The following is a 23392-nucleotide window of genomic DNA, read 5'->3' as shown; positions in this document are numbered from 1 at the left end:
GGTGCTATTACAAGCTTAATTTGCTTCATTCCACTACCTTCAAGCTCAACTTTTTTTTTCCCAGACATTAACAGACTGTCTCCTTAAGCAATCATGTTATACTAGCTTTTTAATGAAGTCTCTAACATAAAGCGATCAGAAAGTGTAACAAGTAGCTTGGTCATAAAACTATTAAATTACAATCAAATAGGATAAATATATACATGAGGAAAAATAGAATAATTATTATTGACAGTAACAAAATACTTTTATCACTTATCAGAAACAAACTGATATGGCTATTTAAGACAAGTGTTTTAAATATTTTCATTCTAAGAATATGAAAACAATAAATGACATTCTGAAAGGAGAAGACCTTAGTCACAATTTTTATTATTTATTTTCAGGTAAAAATATAAATTCACTATCTTCATTTAAAAAATTTTAGGAGAGTTCAAGCACACCTTCTAGACACTATTACTAACATTTAGACTATGTTGCCAGTTATCTTTCTTCTAAATAGGATGATGTAAAAGACTGCTTACAAATAATTCCTTAGAACATACTTTACATATTCACCTCCCACCTAAGAACTGTGTTTTTCATTAATTATAATCAGTTATGTTAGAGATGTTTGAAAATAAAAATTAAGTATTTCAACTTCTTTACTTTTTGTAATCACTTTTAAATTTATTTTACCTCTTGAATATTTTTTAGCAGACAATAAAATTGTTACTGCTTCTGAATTATTTAACAACTGTTTATGACAGTATTGATCATGTTCATTTCTGCAGCTGATAATACAGACATAAGAAATCTACATCCAAATTTTGATCCAGATACTTGTTTTGAATATTCCTTGAAGTTTCAAATAGTCTACAGGTTGGAAAGGATAATAGAAGATAGACAAGACTCTAATCGATGAAACTAGAAAAAATAAATTACAACTTCCAAAATACATAAACTCCAAGCAACTTATTAATGCCCTCCAGAGTAACGTTCTTTATTTCATATAGAAATTTAGAAGTCTTCTTTTTAAATTTACAACTAAGTTTGAGTGAACTACTCATCTATATCAGGTGAGCAAATAGAATAAAAATTAACACTTGATAGAAACGACCTACATATTCAATGAAAGTTGCAGTAGTTGAAAAGGCAAAAAGAAAGCTGACTATATAAGAGAGTATAATTACAGCATATATACCTCCTATGGAGAATATAAATATTCAATATTGAGTCTGCATGAGATATACTCTGTGTGAGTAACTACAGATACTCTCAGCCGTACATATTCAATGTAAACAAATAGTAATGCTTTACTGAGATTTTGTATGTACTACCAATTATAACCACAGGGGAAATTATTGAGAAATTTTGCATTGTAGGACATTTTTCAAAATTATTTTAGCTACTAATATTTCCAAATATGCTGTCTATACTGACAACTCTATTGATTATCACTTGGCTTATCTAATTAGGCAGTTAGAAAAGCATGCCTCTGGGTGATAAAAAATGAAATTCTCACTAGGAGGAAAAAAAAATGTTAAAGAGATTTGAGTATCAGAATAGCAAATGGAAAAGTTTAGTTTAAAAAGAGATAATTGAAAAGATACAAATAAAGTTCACAGCAGGAAAGCTTGTCTATATAAAGGAATAGGCTACAGCCTGTTAATATGTAACTACCTTTTTATAAGAATAGTCAGGTTGACAGACTTACAAATCAGACTCAGAGTTTTATTTTTGAAAAGTATAGCATTAAAGTATACTATCATTTCAGTGCTGCTCTGTACATACTAGAAAACTCACTGTACTATTAAGCGATAGTATGTTCCAATATAAACAACTTCAATATCTACATATGAAACAGGCTATGTTTACCCAAAAAAGCTAACTATTCTAAAGAGTTAATATACAGAACTCTGGGGAAAAAAATCACCCAAAACTGTTAAGAAAGCTCAACCATTCACCGGAATTATGTAGTGAAGATGCATCTTAAGTTTAAAAAAAAAAAAAGAAGAGGAAATGAAAGAAAGAAGACAGTATTCAAGTATATGTACTGGCTATTTTATTTTCTTCCCTAATCTGATGTTGGTTTCTCTAATATATGACCACATTCGAGCATTATTTTATTCTCAATACCCTTCTTCCCTTCCACTGCTTCACTTCTAGAATGTTTTAATCTTTGTCCTTTCTTTTTTCGTCTTTTCATATCAAATTCAGTCTTTTGAGCGATGAACAGCTTGACTTAGCATATTTTTAACCAGCTGGTCTAGCACCTAGCTTGCATTGCATAGTCAGATACAACAAATGTTTATACAGAAGGTAGCTTTCATGAAAATGAAAAAAAAAAAAAAGCCTGGGTATCATGCATCCTGGCTTTTTTTAGCTTTTTTTCTAATTCACCATACAGAATACAAAGTTTGAATTCTTTTTAATGGCAAACAAAATTCTATTTATAGTTCCAAAAAATGAACTTATGCTGGGATAAGAACTCAAATTTAAAAATTGCAATGTGTAGTTAGAGGAACACGAAGAGGGCTAAAATTCTTTCAAAGCCCTCTTTACTTGCAACATCAAATGGAAGGGTATTAGCACATATTTCTCTAATAAGAAATATTAATAACAAATAAACTTATTCCCATCAGAGCAAAATAGAAAATAAAATAAATCAAAATTTAACTTAAGACAGTACAAAAAGTGGCCACAAAACTTAGAAAGGGATCATCCCCATTTCTCTTTCCTTTTTTTTTGACATTTCAAGAGTAATGTACTAATAGATTACTGTGATGTTACATTTTCTTTAAAAAAAAAAAATCCGCTCTCTTATATCAACAAAAGGTCATGTGCTTTACTGAGCAGCTTCCAAAGTTTTACAGAAGGATCAAATGGGAACTTATAGCGTTCGTTTTAATCACCACCAAAGCCCTCTGTCACCCCAGAAATTACGACACAGAAATGTTGAAAATTGTAACATTCTTCACAAAAGCATTTTTAAAAGGTGTGGAAGGGGAGAAAAATATCAATGAAGGAAGAGAGTAAGAGAGTGAATGAGAAAGAGAAAAGCAGAGAGTGGGAGAAAGAGAGAGATGCTTAATGTTCATTTAATTTCCTGTTATAGGACACAACCTACAAACATTAGCAGAGATCCCGGAGACTTTGCAAATCAGCTCCATTTGGTCTGGGCAACCACAACAGAAATCAGCTAACAAGACTGCAGAAGCACTCGCTAAAAGCTTCTCTAACAAACACGTTTTAGGCGAGCATCTTCCAGTGGATTCACAGACTACTGTAAAATGGGAGAGTTGCACTTCAATATATCAGAGGGGGAAAAGTGTACTCACCTTTCAAACTCCTGAGGTAAATCAGGGTCAGTAAGCATGCTGGAAAAGCACAATTTCCCTTTGTCACAGCAGCCACCTATGATCGTCTCCAACTGAACCTGTCAAGTGAGTCCAAACCTCCTAAACCAATTGATTTTCTCTCTCTCTCTCTCTCTCTCTCTCTCAATCTCTCTCCCCCCTCTCCCCCTCTCCCCCCTCCCGCTCCTAGGACTCCTTGACCAGTCTCTTAAAGGGGTAGCGCACTTCCAGCAGCGGGGTCTGGCCGCTCCCCCTCCTCCAGCCGCACGCTCGGGCTGCAAGGCACTAGACAACCTCAGGGAGCCTGTCCTTTCCTTTTAACTCTCCCTTCCAGACACCGCCGAATGTGAGAAGTCAACTCATTTAGTGTGTCTCCCATACTCTCTCCTCTAAATAATAAAAGTCGCACACGCATGCACACACACACACAAAATATGATTTTTGAAAATGCATTTGCTACTGATTAAACGAGAAATCTGTGCACGAACCCAACCCCGATTCAACTGCATTGATTAACTCATTGAGCAAAAAGATTAAATGTTAGTAATAGCATTTTTACACAAAGAATTGTTATGCCTTCTCACCCCTTTCTAGGCTCTCTCGGTGCGCACACGGAAACACACACACACACACACATACACACAGACACACACTTGCACACAACAATCAGGCATTGTTCTGAGGGAAGAAAAGCAACTTTGACAGATTGAAATATAGCAGAGGCCCCTTCAAGGAAACCTGTAAACAACTTGTCACTCACTCTGTCGGTCTCACTGCTAGCTCGCGCTTTCCACAAAGTGGTGCGAACGTCCTGGCAACCCAACCAAAGTTTCCTCAGCTCCAAACTCCATAAAACACGATGTGCGAGGTGGAGGGGACTAGGTGTCCACGTGCCAAAATCACACACACTCCAGGGAACAGAACCCCACACCAAACCAACAGACGAAAACAAAAAGATGGTCCTTCCAAACTGTCCTGCTTGGGATGGCTGGGGAAGTCGGGCAGGAAGCGCTCCCCTGACGGGGGATCTCTTTAATTTCCTCTGCCCAGGCAGCCACAGATAACAAGGTGGACAAACTAGGGCTCTGCGGCTCCTAAGCTGGCTGGCAAGGCACAGCCTCCATAGCAGTTCCAATTATCTAGATAAAAATCTGGCAGGCGAGGAAGGTAATCAGGTAATGTACCTTTGACATGAAATGACAGAAGCACAGAGGCACATACACAGAGAGAGACTTACACAGACACGCATGCAGAGATGGTGGCTGCCCCGTGCACCGCAGCATCTGGGCAGGGAGTGAGCACACACTCACCAACACGAGATAGTGTGCATTCTTCACACACACACACACACACACACACACACACACACACACACACACTCAGTCACTCACACACGCTCTCCACTCCTACTGGGAGGGTTCATTCGGCACAAAAGGCTACATTACAGAGCCCGCCCCAATAAGGGAAAGAGAGAAAAAAAAGCCTTCCATTGTTGAGAGGGCAGGTCAGTTGATTAGATTTTCTGTGGAGAATTCCACGAGGAAATTCCCTTCAAAGCCGAAGTGATTAACTGGGGGCTATTCTGGAAATGGAGCAGACAATGGCTCAATAGTCTGCACAGCCAATGTCCAGGCTGGCACTGAACTCACTTTAAAAAAAAAAAAATAAAAGCCAGACTCCCTGTTCTTTTCCACACATTCCCCCCCAACCCCCTCCACTCCTTCCAGCTTCCCCTCCCAATCCCTTTTATTTTGCAGCTGGACAACATTAAGGGCCTTTAAAACCACAAGGGTTGACCCCAAAGCAGTTTGATTAGGTCCCACTTTTTTTTCCTGGCGACAGTCAGACAGTAAGTTTACTTTTTTAGACTTACACAGTGAGACAGCACACACAAATTCCAAAGAGCAAAATCAATTATTAACCTTATCATATTAATCAATTTATTTTTCACTCAAAGGTTATAAAATTTCTGCCAAAGTTTGATAATAACTTAATAATGAGGTCCATCATTCACGGGCTATCCTAAAAATACATATATATACACTACAGAATCAATGTGGAATAAGATTTAAGCATGTCACTATGGAGTTAAGACACTAACAAAACACAGAATTATGACCCACCCTGAAAAAGCTGTTAACAAGGGATGTGGCAAAAATGACTGGATGCTGACATGATTTTCATTTTCAGCAGTTGGGGAAGGGGAAGGGATATTACTCACTATACTTTCTTGTCATTAGCCTCAAATTATTTTTTATTACAGCAACAACCCATTCCTACAGAGAAAAATGAGAAAGTTGTTGCATTTATTTTAAATATCTATTATTTCAGCACTTAAGGGCCCTACAATCTAATACAGTCTAATTGATAAAGTATACAAAAATAATTTTTCTATTGTTAATGGTGGTTATGGGATTTAGGAAATGGTAGCTGCCTGGCTACATACACTTTAAAAAACAGTCTTTATTTTAAAGTCTTAATTAGGGGATCTTGGTTCATCCTGTATCAACAGAGAAAAATGAAGGAGGAAGGGTAAGTTACAAGGGGCAATGGGGAGCTGAAGTCAGGAAGAGTAGGAGGCAGTGAGGAGGGGATGCGGGGAGAACACAAGAAGGAGACACAGTGGCAGCATAAAGATAGAAACAAAGATAATGGCCATAAGGCAGGATGCTGAGATCCGTATGGTCCCAGCTGCTATCTTGCTACAGCTACTACCTCTGGTTGTTTCTCTAAAACTCTGATTCAGAAGGTCACCAGAGCAGGTAAGAAAGAGAGCATGAGTGTTTGAGGCCAACTGCAGTGTAAAGGAAAGATGCTCATATCAGAATCACCCTTATCTTTGGCTTTGTTTTTAGAGACATTTAATATGTGCATGTGTAAGTACATACATGCCAAATAAACAAAAAAGGACATATAGGAAACTGTTAAATGGTTTGTAAGTTAGTTTAAGATCCTAATATTTTATATAAACATTCCTGTAGCCCTTCAAAAATACAAACTATTTCTTGGAAAATTATCCTTAAATGGCATGGAACAGACTAGGAACTAGACAGAAAATTTGTCAGATATAATAATGAATATCCTAATAATGATGATTTGAACTAATGGAACTCCAAGCTCATAAAGAATTCTGTTCACATAGATTAACTCACAGATCATATGCAGCATAGAAAAGTGTATGGGTACGTATATTCCTAATAAGTTTCCCAGTATTTAAACTTGGGCAAAAGGAAGTTAAAGTTTTACAACTGGTTAGTGGCCCATTTATTTCTTGAAGCCAGGTCTTAGTTCACGTCTGATACCATAATACATAATAAAATAACACTCCAGAATTTATATCTCAATGAAAATCCCAAGATGGTACCTGGGATTTTTTAAGTGATTTAAAAGGCTTTTACATAATTGTTAATGAATTTAAATTTGATATAATCTCATTGTCACTAAATTAGTACTGCATTTGATGGATAAACGAAATAGTTTCAAATGTACCTCTCTAGGCTGCAGAAGTTTTCTTTCATTTGAATTTACTTTGCAAATTAATATCTTCTGCCAAGATTTTAGAAGTCAGCAAAAGAGAAGGCAGTTTCAAAATATTCTCTCAAATCCTGTCAGATACTTTTATTAAATAACTGAACTGATCCAAGCAACCTGATGCTTAATAGTAAATTGTTACTAAAAATCTTTTTATTTTACATTAAATGTTGAAATGTTGAAATATTAAATATGTGCTAGTAACTAGCACATATGTATTAAATAAATCTATATTATTTATCAATTACCTGAACGGTTCAAGATATTCAATTGGTTATCTATCTGGTATCTTGCACATTAGAATTAATGTCTACCTCAATGTGACTTTGCTATTCTATTATAGGTAGCTCTCCAGGAAGCTTCATAATGTATGTAGACTGAGATATACTTTATCATTCACTGAACACTTATTAAGTGCTTAACAGCATGTTACAGCCTGTGGCCTTAAAAGTAGAATCAAGAAAATTTTCCAATAAATCTAATTTTAAATATATATATAAGCAAAATTCAGAGTAATTGTTTCATATGCAGGCTCCCCAAGGTAAATATGGTAAGCAAAGTTAAAACCAAAAACAAGTGAAAGAAAAGCAATGACAAGAACTCACTGAGCAATAATTAAATTGGTGGGAAATACAAAATGATCTACAAACACAGATACGAATATAAATACATCTTCAGAGGGAACCAAAGCACAAACTACAACAGCAAGCCCATAAAACATTTAATGAGTCTCTTTGACATAGCTGTAGCAGTATTATGGAAAATGGGATGAAGCTGAAAAAAGTGTGCTTTTGAGCTTATGTTGTTTCCATTGTAGATATAAAAATGATACTCACATAAGCTGGGAAAAAGTAAGATATGCTAGTGAATACTGCTGGAGAATTCTCAAAGAGAATATCAGAATCTTTCACAATGATAAACAAGTTATTTCCAAATTTAACCTCTTTTAGCCACTGTTTCAGGCCATTTTTTTCTAATATTTCTCATTTTAAAAGGAAGAAAATCCATTCCCCTATTTTGAAACAGAATTGTTGAATAGCTTTTGTTTTAATAACTAAAATATGTAGTCACAGGTACAGATAGCATCTTAATATTTGATATGTGTTCTTATTATCAGTTTATGGAATTTGTAAGGTTATTTTTGAGAAATGAAACTTTTAATATTATAACTACAATGAATTTAATACCAGTGTCAGACAATACCAATTATCATATTGCCTTAACCTGCCTCAATAGACATTAAGAAAATATTCACTTTTTTTTCCCTGAAATTACTTAACTTTGTCACAAAATGTTTTAAAAAAAAAGAAAAAAAAAGAACTTCCAATCAATGTACATCTGTGAGCCATTCACCAAACCAAATACCTGGTGAGCTCACCACTGATCAATCAGGGGCAGATTAAAACTCTGACTTAGAATAGAATAAAGTCCTGTAATTGAATTTCTTTAGAAACACACCTAAGAAATTCAGTAACATCTCTTCCTTTTTAAAGTCCTAAATTTTAATTCCCCATAATACATTTATGCAAGAAAATTGACATACAATGGTCTATAAGTTCAAGGTTTTTCCATCCTCACACTCTTCTGTATTATTACTTGGTTAGTTAGAATAAACATATGAATTGTCCTCAGATCACATTTTTGGCCAACTAGTGTTCTTCAACAACACTTAAAGAATGTGATCGCCTTGGAAACTCCAATCTCATACTTCTCTAAAAGACATGATGCCATTCCCAGTAATAGCTCCCACTGTTTGATGTTTTACCATTTATCTCCTTCGGTACAATTTTTAGTAATTTAAAAGTGATAGCTCTCAGTATCTGAGTACTTTCTACCACTATCTGTGATGTATATAAAATAATTACATTTAATATATGTAGTTGTATCATCCCAACTACAAATGAGGGAACCATGGCTTACAAAGTATTTGTCTGATGTCCCAAAACTAGTAAGTGCAGAAATGGGCAACACCAAAATTATGGTAACTTTCCTCCAAAGTTCCCAAAAGGCATCAAATGCTATTTTATCTCAAATATACCCTAAACACTATTAAATATCAAGTGTATGGGAAAGTGCTTCTAAAGCGGTTCTGATGCTAAGTGAATGTTTAAACTTCAAAGTTAGGTTGAGTGATGATTACTCCATCCTCACAAATAACTTCATATTAAAGATTGTTTCTTATACAACAACTAAAAACAGTTAAAGACGAGGCTTGCCTACTGGGTCAGACAGTAAAGAATCTTCCTCCAATCCAGGAGACCCAGGTTTGATCCCTGGGTCGGGAAGAACCCCTGGAGAAGGGAATGGCAACCCACTCCAGTATTCTTGCCTGGAGAATCCCATGGACAGAGGAGCCTGGAGGGCTACAGTCCATGGGGTCACAAAGAGTTGGACACAACTGAGTGATTAACACAACAACAACAACAACAACAACAACAACAACAACAAAGAATGGTACCCTCATCCCAACTTGATGGTGATAATAAATATCAGAATTAGTATACTCATCATAAAATTTGACTCTCTTTTTAAAAATAATTTCTAAATGCTATCTTTATTAATGTGATTATGATTTGGGGGCTCCATAGGAAAATACAGTAGCCCTTGCTTTTCTTATTATAGTGTACTCACCTTTCTTCTTGTGATAACGTGGGATGATAAAATGCCTATGTAATGAGATGAGGTGAAAGACATAGACATTAGGATAGCATTAAACTACTACTGACCTTCTGATAATATGTCAGGAAGAGGCTCAATGTGCTTGAGTCATCCTGAGTTAGGGTCATAATATCATCAATGGATGGGGATCACAGGCAGAACAAAGACAGAAAGGTGTGAGATTTCATCAAGTTACTAAGAGTAGGTGCACAACTTAAAACTTATGAATATTTTATTTCTGGAATCTTCTATATAATATTTTCAGGTCATGGTTGACCATGGGTAACTGAAACTAGGGAAAGTGAAATTGCAGATAAAGGGGGCCTATTAGTGCAATTCAGTTCAGTTCAGTTCAGTCGCTCGGTCGTGGCCGACTCTTTGCGACTCCATGGACTGTAGCACACCAGGCTTCCTTGTCTACCACCAACTCCCGGAACTTACTCAAACTCATGTCCATCGAGTCGGTGATGCCATCCAACCATCTCATCCTCTGTCAGAATGCAGGTATCTATGCAGCTGTTACCACTCTAATGGCAGAAAGTGAAGAGGAAATAAAGAACCTCTTGGTGAGGGTAAAAGAGGAGAGTCAAAAAGCTGGTTTGAAACTAAACACTAAAAAAAATAAGATCATGGCATCTGGTCCCATCACTTCAAGGCAAAGAGAAGGGGGAAAAGTGGAAGCAGAAACAGATTTTATTTTCTTGGGTTCAAAAATCACTGTCGATGGTGACTGCAGCCATGAAATTCAAAGACACTTGCTCCTTGGAAAGAAAGCTATGACAGACCTAGACAGCATATTAAAAAGGAGCGACATTACTTTACCAATAAAGGTTTGTATAGTCAAAGCTATGGTTTTTCCAGTAGTCACGTATGCATGTGAGAGCTAGATGTAAGGCTGAGCACCAAACAATTGATGCCTTCAAACTGTGGAGCCGGAGAAGACTCTTGAGAGTCCCTTGGACAGCAAGGGGATCAAACCAGTCAATTCAAAAGGAAATCAGTCCTCAATATTCATTGAAAGTGCTGATGCTGAAGCTGAAGCTCCAATACTTTGGCCACTCATTGTGAAGAGCCGACTCACTGGAAAAGATCCTGGTACTGGGAAAGATTGAAGGCAAAAGGGAAACGGGCCAGCAGAGGATGAGATGATTAGACAGCATCACCTACTCAATGGACATGATCTGAAAGAGGGCAGGGAAGCCTGGCATGCTGCAGTCCATGGAGTCACAAAGAGTTGAACATGATTTATCAACTGAATATCATCTTCTGGTCACCATGTAACTATTCTGAGGTAAAATTTCTGTCTTACAGAAAGAATTATTTTAAGAAAAGGTACCTATTAGGAAGATTAATCTAACTCACACTTTTACTTTTTTACTCATTACACAATCATCTCTCCTTGTGTTAAGTAGTGTTGTCTAATTGTTGTCAGTTCAAGAGGCTGGAAAAGACATGAACCAATCACTCTGGTGGTAAAAGTCAAGATTCCTATTTAGTAATAAAAAAAAAAAAATCCATATAACCCATGAGAAGAGAATCTATCCAAATGGGATCATACTTTTAAAAGTGCACTTTTTGATCACCAAACTTTCTGTTAATGTATTTCTCGACTAGGAAAGAAATTTAGGGAACACACTAAACTGATATTTTACCTAGAGGCAGCAGCAAAGTGAAAAATAGTAATATTGCTATAGTGTGGCTTAGATTCTTATTTATTAGATAATTTCTACAAAATATTTTAGTGTACACCTTTCAGGGAAGTTTTTCCACTGTAGCTGAGATAGCTATTTCTTAATATTAACTAATCAGAACAGAAATAAGGGAAAATAGACTAATATACGAAAATATTTGAACAATTAGTTTCATTTTTGATCCCACTTTGTCTACTCTCTATATTCTTCTTTGCTTGCATTTAAACTAAATGACAAATATATCCTATTCACAGTAAATGAAAATGTTACCTATTAATAATGTTCAGTCTACTGACATCTAGAACAGCTGAGAAGAAAAAAGCATGGCTAAGCTGAAAGTAAGGAGGCCTGAGCACTAGGAGAGCCTCAATTCCTTCCTCACTGGTGATGCAATCTTGCCTATACCTTTAACATCTCAGGGAAGATGATTTTTAAAGTCCTTCTCAACTCTCATATTCCAATTCTATAATCTCTTCTTTGATAAGTCAATTTATAATCTGCAAAATATAATTTCTTACCCTTCTCAGTTTTGTTTCAGTTTAAAAATGTCCCATTTTTAAAAATGTTTTAAGAACAATTCTTGTATTTTATTTTAACCCCTTAAAGTATGTGATAACTCTACATCCACAAAACAAGATAGTGAAGGGCCTTCCCTGGTGCTCCAGTGGTTAAGAATCCACCTTCTAATACAAGGGATGCAGGTTTAATCCCTCGTCAGGGAAATAAGATCCCAGGTGCTCTGGAGCAACTAAAACCCATGAGCTGCAACTGGAGAAGACCAAATGCTGCAGGGAAGACACAGCTCAGTCAAAATAAATAAATATAAAATTAATTAATTCATAAAAGATTGTGAAGAAAAGTATCTGATTAATTGAAGTGAAAATCGCTCAGTCCTGTTCGACTCTTTGTGACCACATGGACTATCCAGTCCATGGAATTCTCCACGCCAGAATACTAGAATGGATAGCTTTTCCCTTCTCCAGGGGATCTTCCCAACCCAGAAATCGAACCCAGGTCTCCCGCATTGCAGGCGGATTCTTTGCCAGTTGAGCCACAAGAGAAGCCCAATAGTATTGGAGGTGGGTATCATATCCCTTCTCCAGCAGATCTTTGATTAATTAGTTGGATAAGTTCAATTACGTTAAAATGACTAGGAGAACTTAACTGGTCACAGACGCACATACATACACAAAAACACATTTCTAAAGAACTAATTTTATCACTAAATTCACCTATTTGTGATTCTGAAAATTTTGTGCTTAAACTTTCAAGTCACAACTTTCATTTTTTTCTAAGTGCAATTACATTTATTGGTATTATCTGATTTAATGAGAGAAGTAAAGGCAGTTTATTACTATACTGAACATGTTACATTGTGTGATGACAGTGACTGGCATTGCAGGGAGAAATAAACACAAGGGATTCTGTCTTTATCTGAAATTTCAAAATATCAAATGAGAAACTCAAACTGAAAAGTTGAAACGTGAGAAATCCTGACAGGTAAATTGTGTTCAAGAAAACCTACTTTTTAAAACGAAGTTTGTGGACGCTGCGTAGAACTCCTGCCAAATACACAGTTTCTTTTTTCTTTTTTTTTCCTCCACACTACTGTTAACTAAAATGACTTACTGCCACAATTTAGAAAATAATTCAGTCAGACTATGCACAGGATTAAAGAAAATAGATATTATCAAAAGAATATATTCATACAATTATTCAGTAAGCATGGATAGAAATGTTTAATTTACACTTGTATTGTAAACCACCTTTATATATTAAAACATCATTGTTTATAATGCACACTTTCATAAATGGGAAAAAAAGACATACTGATATTTGTAAATTTCCCTGAAGTTGAAGAACTATTTAGGTGTCAAATGGTGCATTAGTATTTAAAAGTACTTAATTGTGTGTGTGTGTGTGTGTGTGTGTGTGTGTGTGTGTGTGCGCGCGCGCGCGCTAGTTGTTCAGCTATGTCTGACTCTTTCTGACCTCATGGAATGTAGCCCACCAGGCTTCTCTGTCCATGGAATTCTCCATGCAAGAATACTGCAGTGAGTTGACATTCCCTTCTCCAGGGGATCTTCCCAACTCAGGGATCAAACCTGGGTCTCCGGCAATAAAGGCAGATCTGAGCCACCAAGGAAGCCCTTTAAACAAATCATGGGTCTGTATTCTGAAACATTTATTTGGCTTTCCTGGTAGCTCAGCTGGTAAAGAATCTGCCTACAATGTAGGAGACCCTGGTTTGATTCCTGGGTCAGGACGATTCCCTGGAGAAGGGATAGGATACCCACTCCAGTATTCTAGCCTGGAGAATTCTGGACTGTATAGTCCATGGGGTCCCAAAGAGTCGAACACGACTGAACGACTTCACTTTCACTTTTCACTTAAAGTTAAAGCATATAGTAAAAGACTTTAGGAATTTGTAAGATATGCCAGCACCACATGCATACCTTAAAAAAATTAAAATGCATGTCCCTCCCGGTTTGGGGACCAAACTTCAGATTTACTCAGCCTTTATAGGTGAACCATTATTCTTAATCTTAAAGTATAAGTCATCTTAGTAAGCACTTTTCTATTTTTGAGTGTGTTCAATGAATTTTACTAGACTTATTGAGGAGAAAAAAACAAATACACATAACGATGTTTATGTTTTTTATGAGCCCCTTTTCTGGCCACAGCACTCTGATAAAAGGTGAGGGCACAAAGATAAACATTTTTTCCCCCAAGGAATTAGGACCTACTGCAAAATATGGACTTTCTGTTCCAATAAAAAAAAATTATCAAGTTCTTATTAACTAGAAATCTATACTTTTCACACAGGTTAATTCATTTAATTTTCAAAACAAATCTGGAAAGTATCAGTTATGAATATTAGTTCCACGTCACTGAAATGGTAAGCGAAGTACAGGAACAAAAATTATCTATCTTTGGATTACATAACTAACAATAGGCAAAACCACTTGAACCCATGGACTTCCATGGTGGCTCAGGCGGTAAAGTGCTTGCCTACAATGCAAGAGACCAGGGTTCAATCCCTGGGTCAGGAAGATCCCCTGGAGAAGGAAATGGCAACCCACTCCAATATTCTTGCCTGGAAAATCCCATGGACAGAGGAGCCTGGTTGGCTATAGTGCAAGGGATCGCAAAGAGTCGGACACAACTGAGCAACTTCACTTTCTTCCAATTACAAACCTCGTGCCTGTTCTACTCTACAAGAAAGCTACTTCTGAAAGTTATCACACCAAAGATAAAACGATAAAAGTATTATTCAGTGAAACAAAATTCTGTGGGTAGTTTAAGTAACATGGTTTTATTTTTTATTTATTTATTTATTTTTCATTTATTTTTATTAGTTGGAGGCTAATTACTTTACAATATTGTAGTGGGTTTTGCCATACATTGACATGAATCAGTCATGGATTTACATGTGTTCCCCATCCCGATCCCCCCTCCCACCTCCCTCTCTACCCGCTCCCTCTGGGTCTTCCCAGTGCACCAGGCCCGAGCACTTGTCTCACAAGTGGTTTTAAAATAACTTATTTTCTGACCTTCAAGAATTTTAGTATCAGTTTGTTGGAATTAAGAAAATATAGATTAGAGAATCAACTGAAAATCTCATAAGCACTACGAGAATTCAGAATTACAACAGAGAACAAATGTAGTATAAAGAAATCAATAAGTTTTGTATATATAACACCCAGTTATCAAAAGATAATGGGAAGAAAAGACCTCATCAGTATTAGTAACACAAAAGATAAAATATCTAAGAATAAAATCATTCATATAAAGACCTATCTGAAGAATACTTTAACACAATATGGAAAGATATACTATGTTCCTGGATAGGTAGCATCAATATGCTTTCTCTCTAAATGAACGTATAGATTTAATAAATTCAAGTTAAAATACCAGCCTATGCCTAAAATACTAGACAAACTAGTTAAAAAGTCTGCCTTGAAAAATAAACAAATAAGAAAAATAATTTTTAAAATTCCAAATGGATAAAGATTTAGATGTAGAGAATAAAACCATAAATCTACCAGAAGAGAACATGAATAAACTGCTGTATAAACTTGGAGTAGTCTTACTAGTTTGGAAAAACAGCTAATGCAACCTATATCAAAGGAATTCAACAATCTCCATGATACATAAAGAGCCGTTTTAAATCAATGAGGAAAAAGTCAACAATCCAATAGTGGAAACAGACAAAGGGTATAACTTATTCAAAGAGAAGGAAATAGAATTGGTTCTTAAACAGAGAAAAAGATGCTCAATATCCTTTAACATAAATGCAGTTTATAACTACAGGGTGATTATTATATTTTTAACCTATTAGCTTGGCAAAAATGAAAAATTAAACATTTTGTTAGACTGTATTATTCACTCATAAATAATTTATTCTCTCTCTTGTTAAATTCCCTTGCAACAGATTTCATTTCCTACTCCACTGACATTATCTTAGACATGTTCTGTGCTTTGGTCAATGGAATATGCAGCTTTCTCTGTGAATGTCTGATTTGGTTCAGCTACCTTATCTTGTTTCTGTCTTCCACCATGAAAACAGTATATCTCAGATAAGGCCTATTCAATCAGCCTGGGTCCTAGATATGAGAAGAGACCTAGTTCGATAAGGTCAACACACAGCTGACCCACAGAGACTTCATGTTACACATGCAAGAAAAGATTCTTTTAGAAACAGTAACCCATGGAGAGATTGGCCTTGTTTGTTAACACAGCAAAAGCTTACTAACACCTACAATCTGTTGGTGACTTATGGAAACACGTGCTCTTGTATATTACTAGTAGAAATGTATATCAACATAAATCTTCTGGACAGTAATTTGAAAATAACTACCAAATCACAAATGCAATTCCACTTCTAGGAATTTATTAGAGATATACTTTCAAATGTGCAGGATGTCATGTATTCAAAGTTAGTTACTGTGAAACAGCACATAATGTCATAGAACTGTTAACAATCCAAAGGTCGCTAATCAGGGAAACAACAAAGCCATATTAAACTACAAAGCTATCAACAAAAGAATAAAGAATGTAAGTATGCACTGATACCAAATATCCTCAGTATAAAAATTTCTGGGGGGTGTGTGTATGCGTACACGCGGGCGTGAAGTCACTTCAGTTGTATCTGACGCTTTGTGACTCTATGGACCGTAGCCCATCAGGCTCCTCTGCCCAAGGGATTCTCTAGGCAAGAATACTGAAGTGGGTTGCCATGCCCACCTTCAAAGTATCTTCCCAACCCAGGGATCAAACCTGCATCTCTTTTGTCCCCTGCACTGGCAGGCAAGTTCTTTACCCCTATTGCCACCTGTGAAGCCCTTATACATGTGTGTGTGTATATGCACACGTGCATGTAGTGAAGAAAAGCAAGGTACACGTCTGAGCACTGTGAGTAAAATGTGCTACATTTGTGAAAATAAGACGTCAAATTCCTTTCTGCTGATATGTACATAAGAAAACTTTGAAAGAATATACAAGAAAATGAAATAAAAATGGTTATAATTGTAGGGAGGGGGAAGTCAGAACTGGACAGAAGGAAGATAGGTATGAAATTAAAGCCCTTCTGCTATATGCTTTTGAAAGATTTTTATATTTTTTCTTTTTTTCTGAATGTGAACCCATTATGTTTTCATAAAATTTAAATATACATATATTAGTTAAGTACACATCCAATTAAAATAAAACCTCTCCAATGGTTGTTCATCAATTATACACAATATTACTTTGATTCATAACAGCAGACCCCACACATCTTATTCTGAGAGGTCTGTAATTAATATGTAATTTTTGTTATTAAAAAGTATTTTACCTACTAAAAAAGACCAGAATTCTCATTTTTTAATAATAATCCTCAATGTAATGATCTTTTCACAGAATATGATTTTAGTTTCTGAAATAAATGTTTTTTTAACTTGAACTCAAAGACCTCACTGAATATATCCTTTGGGGTATATAATTTTTTCTTTAAAAGAGGATTGGATATAGTTTGAAGAGCATGAGAGATGATAGACTAATTATAAATAAAAAGTCCTTAACCTGTCATATTAGACTCTTCATGCTCTGTCATGAAATCTCTCCCTGCATGCTATGAACTTCAAGCTCCTGCGATATCAGGCTGGTAAAATTGTTGGCAAGCAGCCTGTTAATCCTTCCTTCAATGCTTGTGTGTGAAAAGCACATTCCTCCTGGAACATCTTCTTCTACACTCCCTTACCCCTTTTTTTTAGGCTAATTGCTACTCCCCCTTCAAATCTGTTGAAGCAGGAGACTCCACTGGAATCCCATGTTGATCCCTCACCTGTTATCATTCTTGTGATTGCCATAATTCCAGGTAGAAAGTAAGTCCCAACTACTTAGCTCTAAGCTCTAAAAAAGATGGATGCTCTGTCTTATTCATGATTGTTTCCTCCAGACCATCCACAGAACATTTCAATGTTCTATAATACCCATGGCATACTCTTACCTGAAGAAAAAATCAGGAGCCTTTGGGACCCCATGTCTGTTTGTCTTGGTATCAGGCCATTGCACAAGATTTTTCCCAAAGACAGGCTGTGCTCCCTATGATCGCTTTTACACCATGATTAAATATTACCTCCTCAAAGAAGCCTTCCTTAGACTAGGATTGAAGTGTAAGAAACAACAAGGGGTAGAGGGTCAAAGTCCATAGAAGACTGTGGTGGAATTAACAGAGGTTTGGAAGTTGGGATTTTTTGTGGGAAAAGTGATGCTAAGTTGAATCTGACATAATGGCAGAACATCTGAGTAAAGGTTTCTAACTTAGAGATGGAAATATGAAACTGAAGTGTGTAAAAGTATCATAGTAAAAGTAGCTTTTATTTTGTAAGTATGAAAGTCTGTTTAATAAGATGACTAAAGTACTAAACTAGAAAAAGTAAAGTTTCAGGAAAGGACAGACATAATGACATTTTTTTTTTCTAAAAGAGGCCTATTTAAAAAGCTATTGATTCTGGCAACTTAGTCAGTAACTGTTGAGAGATGCTCTTGAAATAACAGAAGAGTTCATCTCTGATAAAATGAAACCATAAGTTCCATAGCTTTCCTCTATCCCTCTGCAAACATACGTGCAAACACCCCACACATCCATGCACAGACACACACAAACAAATATTTTACTCCCTTCCATAAAAAAGACTCTACAAATAACACAGGGTCTTCATATTAAAAGTTACATTAGAAAGAGAAAAGCATCAACTGACAGCATACTCTAGGAAACATGCACCAGTGAGAGAAAGAAAAACATAGAAAACTTAAAATGCAAAAGTTTTTGAGGGAAAAAAGTAATGGGCTTTATTAATTTATTAATGGTAATAATCCCTGTCTTATACAACTACCATTCATTTTTCCAGATGCTATTTTGGCAATTAGGCAGTAACTGCCATTTTGATTGCATTTACAATGATCAAGTATGAAATTGCTCACTGCTGTCCTTTTCTTCCAGTACAAAGACTTGAATCTTATTTTTGATCTAAAATATTCCATTTATATCTCTTTGTTGATAGATTTTCCTGTTGCTTTATTTCAAGGTCCTGTAGAAATCATTAGTGACATTATGCCAAGGGCTGAACCTCATAAGCAACCTGAACAGTTTGATTCACTGAAAAAGCAACCCACAATTCACTGAAAGAAAATGCAATAATGATCCTGCCCAATTAAAACTGTTAAATTAAATGGAGAGAATCTAATGATTTCCCCTTATCATTCTGATATTCTGGAAGCATGGCAGAGGAACGATAAATACCAACACATATGTTAAAGATGCCCACCCTTTTATAGCTTAAGGGAAGTAAGTGAATTCTTTTAAAAGGAAACTGCCTTGTTACATAAAGAACATTTTAAAGGATGCACCTAAGTGCAAAAAACGGCAAATACCCTCTTAAATGAAAACGTATTTGAACAAATCCTTAAGTAATTAAACCAATAAGAAGCTATCCTGTCAAGATACTAAAGAAATAAAGGAGAAAGTGGGAATTACTGCCTGAACATAAGATTAGTTATGAAAAACACAAATGAGAAATCACTTACATTCTATTAGTTCAAAACAGTAAATTTATCTCATTTCTACTTTTCTATAATTTCTGTCAAATACATACAATTACACTTTTCGGTCACATATAAGCAGTTCTGTCTGCATACCTACAGTTTAAGAAATTATAAAAGCAGATGCAGAATTCAAGGAATTGTCCTTGATTTCTGAATCTGATATATTCATTGAAGAGCAAAATTCAGTATCAGGGAACACCAGACTTGTTAATTTAATGACCTGATCTTAGAGAGCTTTCATAGATACATTTAACAGGATCACAATAGCTGACTATATATCCTAAGTCCAGCATGCACACAGGCAGGAACAAATTAAGTACAAAATGTTGAAAGACTACAAATTTTATCCCATAGATAGCAAATGCATTTAAAGTGTATAATATTTAAATATGTATTCTATAAATAAATTGAGACTGCTAATAAACTAGTGACTGATTAATTATAAAGCAGTAATCCCCAGACTTGTTTAGCCTTGGAACACTTTCTCAAAAACAAAAAGACCCAAAACTTAGGTAATGGAATTAGAAAAATTAAATTAGAGAATAATGGTGAGTTGGGGGTGGGGGGAGCAGCTGGAGCAGAGTTTGGATGGAAGAGAATTCCACTAAACCTTAGAAAAGTTAGAAAACCATAATATCAGAACTAATTCTAAATGTCAGTAGATGAAAATTAAGATATATTATCTTAGGGAGATAAATATTAAAATATTACAAAAATTTAAACAAGGTATTTACAAACATTTCATAACATGTACTATATGTTAATTTTTATTTAAATCCATGCATTTCAGCAATTTTAAAAGTCAGGGATTTCAAGTTTTAAAATACTTCAACAAATGAGATTTTATTTCTTTTAAATACAGTGTCTCTTACAAAGTACTAAATTGTTCTCTTAAAGTATATCGATAATACAAAGAAACAAGTTGCTATAGTGTACATTCAAATTGTCCCACATGTTTTTTTATCACAGTTTGCTCTTCTGCCCTCTTAATTTTTTCACTGTCCTCAAATACCATACAACTGTAATTGTCATCATGTTTCCCACAATTCTCATGTATTCCTCAGAAACACTCTACATCCCCTTTATTTACTTTGCAACTAATCCTAGGGCAGAAAAGACATGCCTGAGTTACTAAGTACTTTATGTCTCACTGAAAGATACATAGCTGTCCAGTTAGCCGTCCTGAAGAATAAAACACACACCGCTCTTTCAAGGCCAACCTTGAAAAGGAAGCCAACATAATACTCTCCTAGAGAAGATCATTCATTGTTTGAATATGTAAAGTCCAAATAACAATGGGTAATTCCCTAAATGTTGGTCATATACTTTATTACTCATTCATATATGATTACCACATATATAAGTAAAACTTAAATACATACTTACATATATATACATGTAATATACCAGCTAACCCGATATGGCCATTTACCTTAGTGTTTTTCAAACACTTGAAGTACATCAAATTCTGGGAGCATGGCAGAAGAATACTTGAGGAATACTTCAAGTACATCAAATACGGCAATAAAGGCTTCGATTACTTTAAATACAAATGTATGCTTGGTCATATAAGTACGTATATATGGGCATCAGTACATCTACAAAATCAAAAGTATATTTACATGTTTAGGGTAAGTTCTGGCCCACCTTGATAAATGAATCTCTGACAGGAACCCATGACATCAGAAAGCTGGCAGACTGCATGCGCAAAGAACTAAACTTAAAGCACCAGTCTCTAGGAGCGCAGACCTCGGCCATGGCGAAGACCAGGACCAGGGCAAGGGTGGCGGGGGTTCCCAGCAGTCCCTGCGCGGGCAGGATACGGAAGGGAACGTGCCTGTTGTGCGCACTGACGTCAGCAACGTGGCCTACGCAGACGCCATCTACCAGGGCCTTTGTAGGGCAGTGTTCCCACTGCCCTTCGCCTGGGGGCAGGTGCAAATTGTCCATGCCTGGAGTCCAGAGCACGTGGTCAGGGGCACACACGGGCCCCCCTCAATCTCAGTTGGCCTGTACAGCCACGTTTGGGGGAATGACCTACTTGCCTATCAGCTTGTCCTTTAATTTTATTGACTACTTAGGGCTCAGCCCTGACAACCAGAGCATGTTGGACCATTGACACTGGCCTCAGAGTCACTGACCACTGCAGCCAGGTAGCAGTGAGGACCTCAGGCAAGAAGGCCACAGGTAAGGCCCTCCAGCACTGGACAACTTCCTGGAAAACTGTGTACTGACCCTCTGCATAGGGGCTTGCGGTCCTCACGTGATGCTGTGAGTGTTTAACAATCACGACCACTAGGCCCACCTACAGAGCTGAGTGACCTATGTTTTTACATTCTTATAATTGACACTGAAGCACCTGGAGACCAGCAGACCACAATAATATTCTGCCTTAGAAGTTCTGCGTTGTCTATTACTTGATGCTGATTACTGCCTTATTTAGTCAAGGTTTCAAAGAGGCCTATTCAGTCCTTTTGCATATTCAGTTTTCCAGGTTAAGTGTAGGGTGAGAAAGGGTGAGAATACATTTATTTTCCTTCCTCTCCCTTTCATTTCTTCCTCTCCTTTACAAAGGGAAACCCAATATCCCCTTTCTCTGCTTCCCCCTCCCCCAAAAGCAAGTGAACACATTAAAAGATTTGCTTGGGTAAATAGCCTATACTGGACTTTTTCCCTCTGAGACAAGGGGAAGGAACAAGTCTGTTTCTATTTTGGCAGAAACTGAAAAGCAGGAAGTTTTGTGCAGTGATTGTCATTAAAAGCTAAGTAATAAGTTTTATATTTCAATATATTGTATAGATTGAAAATAAACATTAAAATTAAGTTGATGTAAACAAAATACTTTATTTGATGAGAAATAAGATTACAGAAGCGCAATGCTGAACTGCCCAGTAAAGTTAATGTAATCTTATTAATGTAATTTGCAAACAGGCCAGTTTCTGAACAATTTAGGTACATGATATCCAGACCAAATTTTATGTAATATGCACACTGAGTACATAGTTTGCCATAACAGATATGTATTGATTGGATTATATACCCAAAAATATCTCAGGAGCAACATACTAGGAATCAACACAAACATTTATTATGCGAATTCAGAGAACTTAGGTTCAAGTCACAATTCTACCCTCATACCTCTCTGATCCTTAGCTGCCTCACTAGCAACTTGGGGATGATAACAATTCCTATCTAGCAAAGATGTTATAAATATTTAATATTACAATATACATGAAAAATGCTTTATAAACTGTGAAATGCAATATAAGTATTAGCAGTTATTTCAGCCAGTAAGGTATTGTTTATAAACTTAAAAAAGTAACTCCAGTGCATCGAATAAATCATACAAATTCCTATGTAAAATGACCTCTCTCAATAATACTACCCTTCATACCAGTGATTACGTTTTCCTCTTGAGTGAATGATGCCGAAAAGAGCAATAAGATTGTTTTCCAGCAGCTGTATGTTTAACCCATAGTCAATTATTCTCAGATTGTTTATGTTGCACACAATGCATGCCATAAGAAAGGAAACAAAAACATAAAGATCCTGGAAATGAGCCTTTAAATGTTAAGATTATGTAAGCAATTCATTTATTATATGATGTATATGATGTATAACATAAGCATGCATATATGGTAAAAAAAAAATGAATTTGAGAAGTCGACACTAGGTGGGTCCATAGTAATGAACTGAGCATTTTAAATTGAAATGTGAGAAATATCTGTGTTTAAAATAGATGGATTACAGCTAAAAAAAAAAAAAAAAGCAATTGAAACAGAGCAATCTGAAAAGCTCAACTGGTATTTTTAAAAGGCATATTAAATATACATAAATAGAAAATATAAAAAGTAAGTATGCAAGGTATTCTAAATTTTTTTTTAATTTAGTTATTTAGTATCTGCCAAAACAGTTTCTTTTCATAAAATTATACAGATAATAAGCAACATGGAGTAGAAATAGGAAGATAATGTATGGTCTGTATGTTATCTATAACATTTCCCCAAATAAATGTCTTCTCTGATTACAAACAATAATTTTTAAGATATCCTTATAAATTTAAAACAATCTAAGCCAATGTCTATA

At 35.8% G+C, this 23392-nt stretch overlaps 1 protein-coding gene across 9 annotated transcripts in view; it reads right to left on the bottom strand.

Annotated features, from left to right (window-relative positions):
* Window positions 1-23392, bottom strand: part of SOX5 (SRY-box transcription factor 5) — a 1093182-nt gene that overhangs the window by 434305 nt on the left and 635485 nt on the right. For 3 of the 9 annotated variants that reach the window (XM_065940327.1, XM_065940337.1, XM_065940404.1), the window contains exon 1: window positions 3321-3407. The exons of the other annotated variants lie outside the window; for them this stretch is intronic. In XM_065940327.1, the coding sequence (XP_065796399.1) occupies window positions 3321-3358 (38 nt within the window). In that variant the 5' untranslated portion in view covers window positions 3359-3407. Of the gene's footprint in view, window positions 1-3320; window positions 3408-23392 lie in introns of those variants that run through there. 9 annotated transcript variants of the gene reach the window in all.

Source organism: Muntiacus reevesi, chromosome 1 (assembly GCF_963930625.1).
Source record: "Muntiacus reevesi chromosome 1, mMunRee1.1, whole genome shotgun sequence".
Classification (NCBI taxonomy): Eukaryota; Metazoa; Chordata; class Mammalia; order Artiodactyla; family Cervidae; genus Muntiacus; species Muntiacus reevesi.
Note: the sequence above shows the minus strand (reverse complement) of the source record. Positions and strands in the feature narration are given on the sequence as shown.